Source organism: Pangasianodon hypophthalmus, chromosome 14 (genome assembly GCF_027358585.1).
Source record: "Pangasianodon hypophthalmus isolate fPanHyp1 chromosome 14, fPanHyp1.pri, whole genome shotgun sequence".
In the NCBI taxonomy this organism is placed as follows: domain Eukaryota; kingdom Metazoa; phylum Chordata; class Actinopteri; order Siluriformes; family Pangasiidae; genus Pangasianodon; species Pangasianodon hypophthalmus.
The window spans coordinates 24,229,077-24,242,660 of NC_069723.1; the positions used below are offsets into that span (position 1 = coordinate 24,229,077).

At 38.2% G+C, this 13,584-nt stretch overlaps 1 protein-coding gene across 1 annotated transcript; it reads right to left on the reverse strand.

Annotated features, from left to right (window-relative positions):
• Positions 1 to 1,540: 1,540 nt before the first annotated feature.
• amotl2b (angiomotin like 2b) lies at positions 1,541 to 13,146 on the reverse strand. Its single transcript, XM_034310429.2, has 11 exons — positions 12,968 to 13,146; positions 11,365 to 12,002; positions 10,385 to 10,547; positions 8,554 to 8,698; positions 8,310 to 8,399; positions 6,022 to 6,275; positions 5,719 to 5,921; positions 5,526 to 5,630; positions 5,216 to 5,370; positions 5,019 to 5,129; positions 1,541 to 3,435 (listed from the first exon to the last, which is right to left on the reverse strand). Exons 2-11 carry the CDS (start codon positions 11,949 to 11,951, stop codon positions 3,356 to 3,358), a joined length of 1,893 nt encoding a protein of 630 aa, XP_034166320.2. The 5' UTR covers positions 11,952 to 12,002; positions 12,968 to 13,146; the 3' UTR covers positions 1,541 to 3,355.
• Between the last annotated feature and the right edge of the window lie 438 nt (positions 13,147 to 13,584).

The window sequence follows — 13,584 nt, forward strand, 5'->3', positions numbered from 1 at the left end:
AGTGGTATTGTATAGTATAGAATAGTATAGTGTAGTATAGTACAGTACAGTATAGAGTGGTATAGTACAGTATAGTATAGTACAGTACAGTATAGAGTCATATAGTATAGTATAGTATAGTATAGTACAGTACAGTACAGTACAGAACAGTACAGTATAGAGTGGTATAGTACAGAATAGTATAGTGTAGTATAGTACAGTACAGTACAGTATAAAGTGGTATAGTATAGTATAGTATAGTACAGTACAGTACAGTATAGAGTGGTATTGTATAGTATAGAATAGTATAGTGTAGTATAGTACAGTACAGTATAGAGTGGTATAGTACAGTATAGTATAGTACAGTACAGTATAGAGTCGTATAGTATAGTATAGTATAGTATAGTACAGTACAGAACAGTACAGTATAGAGTGGTATAGTATAGAATAGTATAGTGTAGTATAGTACAGTACAGTACAGTATAGAGTGGTATAGTATAGTATAGTGTAGTGTAGTATAATACAGTACAGTACAGTATAGTGTGGTATAGTGTAGTATAGTCTTCTTTTTATTCTTCTTCTTTCGGCTTTTCCCTTAAGGGGTCGCCACAGCGTATAGTATAGTACAGTACAGTATAGTATAGTACAGTATAGTGTGGTATTATATAGTATAGTATAGTATAGTATAGTATAGTATAGTATAGTATAGTATAGTATAGTATAGTGTGGTACAGTATAGTGTGGTATAGTATAGTATAGTATAGTATAGTATAGTGTGGTATAACATAGTATAGTACAGTACAGTATAGTGTGGTATTATATAGTGTAGTACAGTATAGTGTAGTGTAGTACAGTATAATGTGGTATATTATAGTATAGGGTAGTACAGTATAGTATAGTATAGTATAGTATTGTGTGGTACAGTATATTATAGTATAGTACAGTATAGTGTGGTATTATATAGTATAGTATAGTATAGTATAGTATAGTATAGTATTGTGTGGTACAGTATATTATAGTATAGTACAGTATAGTGTGGTATTATATAGTTTAGTATAGTATAGTATAGTATAGTATAGTACAGTATAGTGTGGTATTATATAGTATAGTATAGTATAGTATATTATAGTATAGTACAGTATAGTGTGGTATATTATAGTATAGTATAGTATATTATAGTATAGTACAGTATAGTGTGGTATATTATAGTATAGTACAGTATAGTGTGGTATTATATAGTTTAGTATAGTATAGTATAGTATAGTACAGTATAGTGTGGTATTATATAGTTTAGTATAGTATAGTATAGTATAGTACAGTATAGTGTGGTATTATATAGTATAGTATAGTATATTATAGTATAGTACAGTATAGTGTGGTATATTATAGTATAGTACAGTATATTAGTATAGTACAGTATAGTGTGGTATATTATAGTATAGTACAGTATAGTGTGGTATTATATAGTTTAGTATAGTATAGTATAGTATAGTACAGTATAGTGTGGTATTATATAGTTTAGTATAGTATAGTATAGTACAGTATAGTATAGTGTAGTGTAGTGTAGTGTAGTGTGGAAATGAGAGGAACAAGACAAGAACAAAACAAAGTGCACTACTGTGTTCGTCCTGACTTTCCTAACACGTGCTGTCAATTTGGTGAAAATCAGAGAACGTCAATTTTTTTTGCCCTAAAAAAGTTTCATCCTATCTCACACCAAACCTGCGATGTAGAGTAGTGTAGTGTGGTGTAGTATTTCTTTGTTAAGGAAATAGCACTTTTTAATCTGTTTATTTATCTGTGAATGAGCTTTTAGAGAAACAATAACACACTCGGAGGACCACATTAACTACTGTCAGAGCTGCTGTTATAGAATATTAATCAAAACCTTCTCAACCAATCAGAATCCAGATCCCAGCAGCGCTGAGGTATAAGACAAGATGAAAGTTTAATACGAGTGCAGCTCTGATGACGTGGTGGATATTCGATACAGGTGGAGTCATGTTGTGGTTAACGGCTTGACGCTGAGCAGGAATGTTCCTCACGGCCATTTCAGGTAGAATTACTCCTCATCAGTCAGGTTTCAGTTGACGTGAGTCACAGAAAGACGTGACGAGGTATTTACATTTCATTCAGTGTAGAGCAGAACCAAAGAAAGTTAGACACACAGTTAAATATATTACCACCTTTATTTATTTATTTATATATTTATTTTTACACATGTGAAATGTTCCAGAACGTTCACATCTTTTATAAGAGTTGTAATGAACAGCTTTAGTATTAGATCCACTAATATAAAATAGCAAATATATTAATCTTACATCATACGTTACAACACGATAAACAAAATATACGAAGAAAGCGCAGCTCGGCGTGATTGTGCGTACGACACACTGACCAGCAGATGCATTGTACAATGAAAAAAAAAGGAAAAAATAATTTACAATTTTCTGTAAAATTCTGTTAATAAAAAAAAAAACAACACACCAGGCCTCTCCGAGTACACTGTGGAGTTTTTCCTCCAGCTTCAGAGAGCCTGAGAGAAAGAAACTGAAAAGAATGCACAGTAAAGGTGGAGCTGTAAAAACCACAACAGTTTCAGCCTCCAGAAGAAACTCAACAGAATAACAATGTGGTGAGATCAACGATGAGTGTGTGTGACCTTCATTTTGTGAAGAGAGAAAAAAAAAAAAAAAAAAGAAAAAGTGAGAAAAACAATAACAGACTCAGAGAACATTCTGAAATACATGGAGGGTTTAACATGAACAGTTTTGTTCTTGTCAAAAGTAATTACGTTTTTATAAATTGCAAATCCATAATCAGATTCATAAACGTGCCAGTTTGGATGTAATATAATCTCTGTAAAACGTTTTACAACCTCTGGTTAAATATTTTTTAACATTTTTTAACATCTTAAGGGGCGGGGCCTTCGTGGGCCGAGGGGGTGGGGCTAAAGAAGTCGCCTGAGGTTGTGTAGCTGAAGCCTGAAGCTCTAGGAGTTGTGGCAACATGTAAAGTATGAATTATTTACGCACAGATTCATGCGACTGACTTTGGATTTGCGATTTACAAGTTCAGGTATTCTCGTACAGCTACTTTGAACTTGGGTTGATTTCTCAAATCCGGTCTCTCTGTGTGCGTCAGCTCTTCTGTGATTCCTCTGAATCACAACACAACACCGCTCGATTTTCCTCCAACAGTTCACGTTCACAAAAGTCCCTGTTTTTTTTTTTTTTTAACCCTTCAAAGATCTACTCGAGCTTAGAGAGCGGTGCACGAGCGAGAGGAAAGCTTAGCTTCGGATCCTACGGACACCTCGGTGTCTCTCTGTTTTTCACTTTGACGGCTCTGCAGAGTTCCTGCACTCTGTCAGCCCTCAGATGAAGATTTCCACTGCCTCAGCTTCCACGCTGTCCAGACCTTCAAACGGATTCACAGCCTTCTGCTTGCTGCTTTCTGTGAAAAATCAACGTCATGTAGATAAGTAAAGGAAGTGACTTTTCCGTAAATACAGACCAAACCTTGTATATAGTTGCTTCAAAAGACATTGCTGACGTCTTGGCTTGGATGTGAACACATTTTGGTGTAAGAATGACATTAGCTCTGTTTACATGCAGCCCAATAATCTGTTAATAATCTGTTAATAATCTGACTGAGAGATTAATAAACCTCAATTAAATTTCTCTCCAATCGAATGAGGTTTGTAAGCCGATAAATAGAAAATAATTGCTGTGTAAGCCTTCGCGTTTGATTACTTTGTGTGCGTTCTGCACGTTCGTTTGAGTCACGATGTTCTCTTTGAGCAATACTGAGCAATAAAAGAAAATAAATTGTGTACAGTACAGTTCATGCTACAGATCCAAATCTATTTACAATAATTGTGAGGTTGTGATGAGTGTCAAACTAATGATCTGAAGCAGATTGGTGAGTTTTTAATATTGTTGTTTTTTTTTTTTAATATTTGCCAGAAATTCAGTAAAATTTCAGTAAAAAATGGGGGAAAACTTTCATAAAGCCTCTATTTCTTGTTGCAGTTTTTATCCAAACAGTGGCGTTTAATGTTGCTACTATTAGAAAACGAGTAAAGGCGTTATATGTATCTGTCAAAGAAATGAAAAATGTGACATTTACGTTATTTTCAACACCAACAGCATCCATGTTACTGAATTTCAGGCGAATATGACATTCTGAGCAACTTTTCTGCGCTCACACTCTTTTCTTCTCGCTGTCCGTTTGATAATCACACTTGGAGGACGTTTTGTTGAGACGGAAATAATTTAAAACTCGTTAAAAAGACGAGCAGCGAGAACTCGTGAGTCTTCTCATTATATTGAATATATTAATATACTTATATAATAGAATATACTAATATTTCTCTTTATTAGTTTGCTTTTAAACAAATATGAGATTATTAATCCTATTTCAAGCATAAAATTGTCTAAATCTATGGGAAGATATTTTAACTTGTTTCATTAAGAGTTTCTAGAAAGAAAGAAAATTATCTGCCGATAGAACGAGATGATTTTAAATGTGAAATTAGTAAATATAGGAAAAAGTTTAAACGCATCACATTTGTTATATAATCTCATAATGAGAAAAATTAGATCGTTGTTCCTTTATTCAAGATCTCTTCACTTGCTAAGACATAATTTTCCGCAGTGAATCTGCACTCGTACTGAATTCAGTCTGATTGATGAAAATATTTGCATGCAAGCGTAAGCCGTTGCGTAGTACATTTCTTTTTTTTAAAACAATCCATTCATTTAACACTGTAAATATTTCTTCATATCAGTGAGCTAACATTCTGCTCTGTTCTCACACACACACACACACACACACACACACACACAGTGGTAAATCAATAACCGCTGGAGTGCAGCTCGAGCCTAATCGATGTGAACTGTTTTCCGACTCTGTGCAATGATCCATGCAGAGCTCATACTAATCACTAACTCATTCTGTTTTTCCACTCCTCATCATCATATGTGTGTGTGTGTGTGTGTGTGTGTGAGCGAGAGAGAGAGAGTGTGTGTACTGACCCAGGCTGCTGGACAGTTGCTGTGCGGTTGGTGGTGTGTGTGTCGCATCAGCAACACGGGAAAAACTCGACGTGTTTCCTGTCTGCTCATCTGTGTCGCACTTTCCTGTAGCTAACCAAAGAAAAGAACATTTTTATTTCAAACGCCTCTAAATATTAAAAATAACATTAGCGTCACTACGACTATTACGTTCTTACCTTTACTGTAGGCGGAGCTCGAGTCAGAGTGGGCAGGGCAACCCGAAGACACGCCCTCGCCCTCTTCACCTTTCTCCTGTTCCTGCTGGAGTCGATAATGAAGAACGCTGATCACGGCGTCCTTCTCCATGATCTGCCCGTACAGAGCACGGATCCTGATCAAACACACACACCGTACAAGATTAAAGACTTATTTCGTGATCTTTTATCACAGACACAATAGGACATTGGACATTTTGAAATGGAATGCGTGGTACAAAAGGAAAGGATTTGAATAAAGTGAAATATCAAACTCAGTATGATCTCGTACCTGTTCTCTACCTCCTGGCTCTGAATCTCAGCGTGAGGCAGATCCTCGCTGTAGCTGGTTTTAGACGAATGACAGGGCGAGCGGTTGTTGATGATGGTGGCGTCTCTGTGAAAACGGAATAAAAACCGATAAATACAAGGGAAAAAAAATCATCTGTTTATACTGAAGGCGTGATTTGATTTGAGGTCTTCACCTCTGAGCTGCAGCGGTGGCCGCTGTGTCCATGGCGAACTCCATCATGGTTTTCTCCTCCAGGTATTTCTGCTCCCAGCGCGTCATGTCGGCCTCCAGGGCCAAAATCCGCTCCTCTCGTTCCCTCAGGCGCTCTAGCAGGGTGCTCACGTTCGCCGAGGATGCCGAGACGCCCGAGACGGCTGGAGACGTTTGGCTCTGCCTCTGTTGGAGTACAATCAGAGAAATACAGCGATTACTGTACGGCTTAACCTTAAAATGATTAGAGTGTGTGTGTGTGTGTGTGTCCTATTCATGTACACACCTGTTGGTTCCTGAGCGTGCGCAGCTCCACTTCGAGTCGCGTGCGCAGACGGAGCTCCAGGCCCTCTCTCTTCTCACAGGTGGCTTGTAACTGAGCCAGCGCCCCCTGCAGACGCTCCACCCGCTCCACGTATGCGTTCTTCCTGTGCAGCTCGGCCTGCAGCTGCCGGCTGCGCTCCTGCGCGGCGCTCGTCTCCTCACGCAGGAGCTGCACCTCCCGCTGCAATCGCGCACACTCCAACTTCTGCTCCTCATCTGAGAGACAGAGTGAGACAGAAACTGATTACGGATTCAACAGACGAGCTTAGAAGTGTTTTTCAAAGAGTTTAGGAATCAGTGTTCTTGGAATAACGCTTATTTATATCTCCTTCCCACTTTTCCCTACACGAGTTACCGAGTATCACAGTAATTAATTAGTCTCATCTGTTGCTTCTTAATCTGGCTGGTTTTTATATTTAAACCTTCTGTCTTTCTCCCAGGTCTTGTTAAAGTATTTTATGAGGTTTACTGCATTATCGCTGTATTCAACGTAACTTAAGTGGCAAGTCAGAACTCGGAATTACATCATTGTTATCTATTGTGAGCAACAAGCCGTGATGAGTGATGTGTGTTTTCCGCCTTGAAGCAGCGAACTGTATAGATTTAACAAGCGAATATGTCTGCTAATATAAAGAAGTGCTGCTTTGTCTACTGTTCATGCTCTGAGCAGCCATGTTGATTTGACATCGCTTGCTGAACTCGGGGTTGACGAGACCATCATGAGAGTTCACAAGCAGCAAATCAGAGTTGAGGGGATTTTTTTTTTCGTTTGTTTTATTTCTCTGGTCGGAGGTTACAACCTTTATTCGAACGTAGCATGTGAAGCTGTGAACTTTTTCATGTCGTCATTTAGATTTAGTCACATCACCGTTGACACCAGATAAAGGAAAAAGTTTAAAAAGGAAAGTGAAATTCTTACAGGAACAAAGCAGTCAGTTAAATAAGAATGAGTAGAGGTAAGGGAAAAGTAAAGGTAACATTAATATAAATGTCTATAGTTGTAAATGTAAACATTTTTATGTGGATAAGAGGTTTATAGCGTATTTTAATGCATGTGGTTTAGCTCTGGACTTTGATTATGTTCTCTCATTAACTCTAATAAACCTATTAACGTGCTGGTTTATTCAGTTATTCATCTTAAAGCAGATTATTTAGTAACTACCATGAATTATTCAGTAACTACAGTCAAGCTTATAGGAATGGTGTGTATTAAAAAGACTTTACAGGGAGTTTACAGGGTTAAGCTCATAATAGCTGAGATTACTAAAACCAAGGCTCGTCCTAGGATGCCATGTTTGTGTTGGGATTTCCTGCTCATATCCAAAGAATTCGGTTGCAAAATATGGACCGTGTCATTTTACGTAAGAGGCCAAGGAATGCGACGGAAAAAAAAAAAGGAGAAGCGGCCACCCTCCCTGTAACACACATCCTTGAAGTTTAACATTCCTTCATCTGTTTCCCAGAGTAAAAAAGTGGAGTCCGGAATAAACAATGCCTGATCTGTGTGCTTAAAAAAAAAAAAAAGATGAGAGGGTCACTGAACAGTGATGAACTGATCATTCTACTTTCAGGACAAAGGTCATGTGGGTTGTCAGTGAACCAAATTCCTGAGCTGAAGGCTGAAGGCTGAAAACTGGCTTCCTGCTTGATCTTAAGTGAGTTAACAGAGATGCGGCTTTTCCAAGAATCCTCCCACAGATATGAGGGACTGTGTTTACAGTAACTTTAGCAGCTCTGAATTTCCCTACGTTCACACTAGTGTGTGAAAAAAAACACACATTTCTGTGCAAATTAGTTTTTAGTACAGCGACAAATCCAGGATCAATCACGTGCGGTCCGACTTTTCTTCAATTCCCCGCTCACAACATTAGTTCCTACCTGCAATTACCGCTGAAGAAAAACTTATAGCGGTGGTTTCATTTAATCCTGTCATACACGATCTGTCATTAAACGTGTACAGAGAGATATACAGAAACAAAATTTGGAAGGAAGTAGCAGAAGATCGTTGGCTAAAGCCGTTATTTAATTTGTGTTTAGCTATTTAGCCTTAGATCATACATTTCTGGGTACGAAAGAAAAAAAAAAAAACTGAACAGACCACGCCCACAGGTGACAAACTACAAGCGACACGAACAACTTGTCATGTTTTTCTGGCTAAATATTTAAAGAGTGTGATTTTTAAACAGCTCTAATGTACACTACACTGGTTTAAAAGCATCACTGAGTTAATAACGCTGCTGATTTACTCACTCTGCATGCGGAGTTTGGCGATAACCTGCTCGTTATGGTCAGCAGCTTTCACGTCTTTCGCCGCCTGAATGCTGCTGCTCTCCAGACTGTCTGTAAAACAAATAAGCAAACGCATGAGCATCACATCAGTACTACCTAAGAATCCGGACAGGTTAAGATACTCAGGTTTCGTCACCTCTTGGTACATCTGCAGTGCTTTACACATTTGACTGGCTAAAACAAACACCGCTGATGCTTTAACTACCTCTCAGGTCCGTGTTAACGTCCTGAAGCCTCTTAATTTCAGCCATCAGCTTGCTCCTGAGCGTCTGCTCCAGTGTTTCTCTCTTCACGCAGCCCTGCATCAAAGTGTCATAGGCCTCGGAGATCCTCTGGATTTCCTGCTCCAGCTGCCAGAAAGAGAAAGAGAGAGAGAAAGAGAAAGAGAGAGAGAGAGAGAGAGAGAGAGAGAGAGAGATGGAGAAATTTTTTTTATTTACAATATGCCAGACATGCACTAATCATCAAATGTGGTGAGAGCTGGAGTAAAATAAAATGAAACTAAATTATTAAAATGAATAAATATAATAGATAAACAAACCATAATAGAACAGAGTGAAGAGAATGAATGAATGAATTTTAGATAAATAAATAAAATAATAAAATAAAATAAATGAACAATATGAATCATATGAATAGAATGAATGAATGAATAAAATATTAACGTAAGATTAAAAAATAAATAGAGTGAATAGCTTGGATGAATACACAGATAAATAAATAAAATAAATAAATAAAATTAAATAATGTGAATGAATGCATGAATGAATGAAATTTATTTTAAAATAAATAAATTAAATAAAATTATAAATGAATTAATGCATATATAAAATAATAGCCCAGAAATGACATGATGTATTGAACAGAATAAATAAACAGATAAATAGAATAAATAAAATGAACGGATGAACAAACATGAACAAATGATTAAATTAAATTAAATTATAAATAATTCTAAATAATGTAGACAGATCGATCACTCCGCTATTATAAAGCGATTAAAATATAATATGATGATAGTCTGATGTGAGATTAGACGATTATCATGGTATGAAATTTGATTATCAGCACATGACGGTATCAGACCCAACCTAGCTCCGCCTCCTGATCTAGAACGCCTGATTATATATGCGCATAATTATATTGCGTGTTACGATGATACTCGTCGTAAGCGTCTCTTCCCATGAGCACTGAGCACTTATACATTCCTGTCTGAAATCTTTACACACACACACACACACACACACACACACATACCTAACTGTACTCATATGGAAACAATGAGACACTATTTGCCGCAGGTGAGTTTACACAAGGCGGTGCCTCTCTCTCTCTCTCTCTCCCCAGCAATTATCATTCCATCGGAGTGAGAGAACGCTAAGCTATGTTGACGCAACCCTCGAGAAAAGAAAAGAAAAAAAAAGGAAAGGTTTATAGGCACTTTGAGCTAAGCCAAAGTTAAACACACAGCTGCCGTATAATTCGGTCACCTGACAGTCGGGCCAGCTGGAGTTATGCGGTGACCTCATCGCTAAAATAAAAACGCCCGATAATGAAAAGGATGTTTTCTTTTCTCCTAGTTAAGTACTTTTAGAAGACAGAGGATGTTATGCTACCCTTTAAACGCGACAGACATTATCTCAGACGCCCAAACGCTAAAAAAAAATATTCTACCTGCCTAGTCAGGCTCCTCACGAATGCACTGAAGAACAATTAGCTATTAAATTTTACAATTTAATTGAATCGGAATGTATTTATTATTTATTATTGTTAAAAGCGAAGCTAACAATTATCGCCAGGTCACGATCGTCACAGAATGCTCGGTATGTCACGTCTTTAACTCAACAATTAACAAAGCGCATATTTATTTACAGATTCATAGCAACTCGAAGGGTGTGTGCCGATACACGCAGGCCGATAACAGGGCGGCTCCTGTTAATTACCGTGTCATTTGTCACGATAAAAGTGTTCGCGATATGTATAGAAAACACGTTAACGTGAAAATAAGGACGATGACGAGGGGGAAACGATTGTACCTTCTGAATCCTGAGCGCTTTTTCGGCGTGGCCTTCCAGCTCCTGCTTCAGTCTCTCGTTCTCCTTCATCAGCAGCTCCATTTGTGAGGAGACCTCCCTGCCAGCAGGGGGCGCGCTGCAGAGGACGTGGCGAGCTTCGGGTGAAGGCACAGGTGGGACGAGTCTAGACATAAAGACCGCATCGTTAGTCTTTAAATATGAAAGAAGATATAACTGGCAAAAAATGAGTCTCGGAATAAATAGTGTGTATCGTAGATCTTGTGTGCGTTTTTCTTTGTATTTTTTGCGCAGTCTTGATGTTTGGAAAAGCAAAGCTAAGAAAACGGTGAACGTTCAGCTAATTAACACGAAGAGAACCAAGATCTAAAGCTAGATAACCGGTACAAATTACGATCGCCAGAATCGCATGTAAATAATGCGATCGAAAAATACAAATACAGATATGAAAAGATATTATTCGTATCTGTTTAAGTCGGCGGTTCTCATTTAGCTTCTCTTAGCTACAACATTTTGTAGCTAAGAACTCCTTCAACTATTTATTTATTTATTTCCAAATAATATTTTCTCGCACCCTTTCTATACCTGAACTGTCCACTGACAGAACACTATAGTTCAGATGTGACTTTGGTGCTTGGACCCCTTAATGTAATAGCTTTGATAAAGTGGGTTGTGGTTTCCTCCACAGCAACAAACACCATCCTGAGGAACACTAGCGTAGATAATATTATCTATTCATCCTGAATAAAGTGTTCGTATTCTCTTGCGGCCATTTTGAGATTAAATCTGAGTTTTGGAGCTCTAAACAGATGTGTAAATAAAGGCTTTGACGAAGATGATGTCAACAAAATACGTCAATAAAATACGTTCCAACAATGAGTCACCACGACAGGTGTAAATTTAATACGAATTCGTTAATAACGGACGTAAAATGTTATAGAATTGTGACAGCGGAAACGTAACCGGAGGTTCATTGGCGTTACCTGGTGTGTTGGGAGTGGAAAGGCGGTGGAGGTTTGGGGTAGAACGCTTCGAACTCGTGAGTGTGATCAGACGTGGATGTGTGCGGCTGAAATCCCAGGTGATGTGGTCTCACTTGATAGCCAGCTATCTGCGGGTAGCTACAAGAAGAGCTCGCGGAGAGCGACTCTGCGTTAACGTCTTGGCGTAGCAGCGAGAGCTGCATGAGACGCTCGCTGAGCGACCTGGCGTGGCTCGGTTTCACGGCGTCCTCGGGGTAAACCTGTCGGTCCTGGTACCACTGAGACGCCAAGAGCTGTGAATTCGCTTTGGCTTGCTCGTACGTTGGAAGCTGCTCATGGTGGTAGGGAAGATAGATTTCCGAGTGCTGGAAGTCGACGTGGTGCTCTTGGCCCTGCGGTTCCTGACGTTCCTCCTGGGAGAGGCTGTCGGAAGAAGAGCGTGGGCTTCCGGCTCCTGCGTTCGCCGCGCTCCGTAGGGCCTGCTGCTGGATGGCCAGGAGGGTGCGAGCGTCTGTGGGGTTTCCGTAACGCAGCTGTTCCTGGATCAGTCGGTGCAGCACCGTGCTTGACACCTCCTCCGTTCGCATTTTGTTTGTGATGAAGGTGAAGTATTCCTTGGATCGGTGCAAACTAATGATCTGAACAAAGGCATAGAGGAGATAAGAGTTGAGAAATATATAGAGTTGTGGATGGAATTCAAATACATTGGATGGACGTTCAGTAGTAAAAGGTGGACGATAAAACAATACGATATTTATATCACGATTATTGAAGTTGCAATACTTTTCAGAGTACTGTAGGTGTCAGAACTTCGATTAATGTTTCTCAAAGAAACATCTACTTTTTGTGAAGTATAAGTATTAAGTATGAAGTATTAAATATATTTAATATTTAAATGTCTGAATCTGAATTCACACTGACTGAAAAGCTTTTAAATTCAATTTAAAAAATAAACAGAAAGTGAAATAATAGAATAAAATAAAATATTACAAAATGAGGCACAAAAATGTGTAAAAGTGGCAAAAGAGAGTAATATAAGGCAGCTGTTTGTATTAATTAATTAATTAATTAATTAATTCCAGGTACCTTGTCGTCTTTATTTTGTATTTTATTTATTTATTTTTTTAACTTAGCATTTTTTTCTATTTAAAATAAAAGGTTCAACTGAAATATAAAATTACACTGGTTAAAAAAAAAATAAAAATACAAAATAACTATTTTTAAACATATTTTAAAGGCTAAATATTGCAAAAAAGATTAACATAAAGTAGTTGGTTGTAAAAAATAAATAAATAAATAAATAATGTAAATATAATTAAAAATACTTGTCGAGGTCACGTGACTAAGGTTAACTCCAGACTATGCTCCTGTTGCATTCCTGAGGAAAAAGGAGACTCAATCTGCTGCTTAACGCCACAAAAACAACAATGTCGTCCAAGTAAAACGATTTATTCCATATTTTGAATAATAAGCTGTCCTCTTGAGTAACACTGACTTAGTTATATCAAGTATAAACATGAAAACATCCTTAAAAATCGTCAAAATTTCGACTAACATCAGAGTCTCGCGCCTTGTTTTGAGGAAAGATTTTGAATAAATTTACCTTAATTATTCGTCACACATCAAGTCAGAGGTCCTCTGCTGGCTTTAAAGTGTGTGTAAACAATCCAACAGGTGTGTTTTGAACGTCGCTTTGTTATTTATCTCCTGTTTTTGGACATTATTGCGGTGCTGTGGTCAACACTCTGCTGTGCAGTTTCTGAGCTGTGAGAGAAAAGCTGCGCGCGGATCATAAATAGCTAACTAACCGCGCGCGCGGCGGGAGGGGGGGGGGGGGGGGGGGGGGGGGGGTTGAAAGGGGGCGGGGTTTTTGTTCACTGCGAATGTGGAATGTGAGGAATGTTGAGCGCGCGCTCTCGCTCTCGCTGCTTATCTCCCTCAGGGATCGCAATGGAACGCCGCGCGCGCGTGAGCAAGAAATTAAAAAAAAAGCCGTTGGTGTCGGTTAGAAAGATTATAATTATGATGTACAGTTAGCATACATGCTAACAGACCTGACTTTCATATAATAATAATAATAATATGATGATGATGATGACGATGAGGAGGAAATAAAACGATTTTTCAAACCACTAGTAATATTCAGTCAGATACATCCACAGACCATCCACACAAAGGGAAATGACAATAACAGACATTAAAAGTAGATAAAAACAAAAA

Excerpts from the sequence above, each read along its gene's own strand:
- amotl2b (XM_034310429.2), bottom strand. The coding sequence starts at position 11,951 with ATGCGAACGGAGGAGGTGTCAAGCACGGTGCTGCACCGACTGATCCAG. Across the intron at positions 8,400-8,553 it reads CGTTAACACGGACCTGAGAG|ACAGTCTGGAGAGCAGCAGC; the intron begins GTAGTTAAAGCA and ends TTTGTTTTACAG. Across the intron at positions 5,631-5,718 it reads GCCACCGCTGCAGCTCAGAG|AGACGCCACCATCATCAACA; the intron begins GTGAAGACCTCA and ends CCGTTTTCACAG.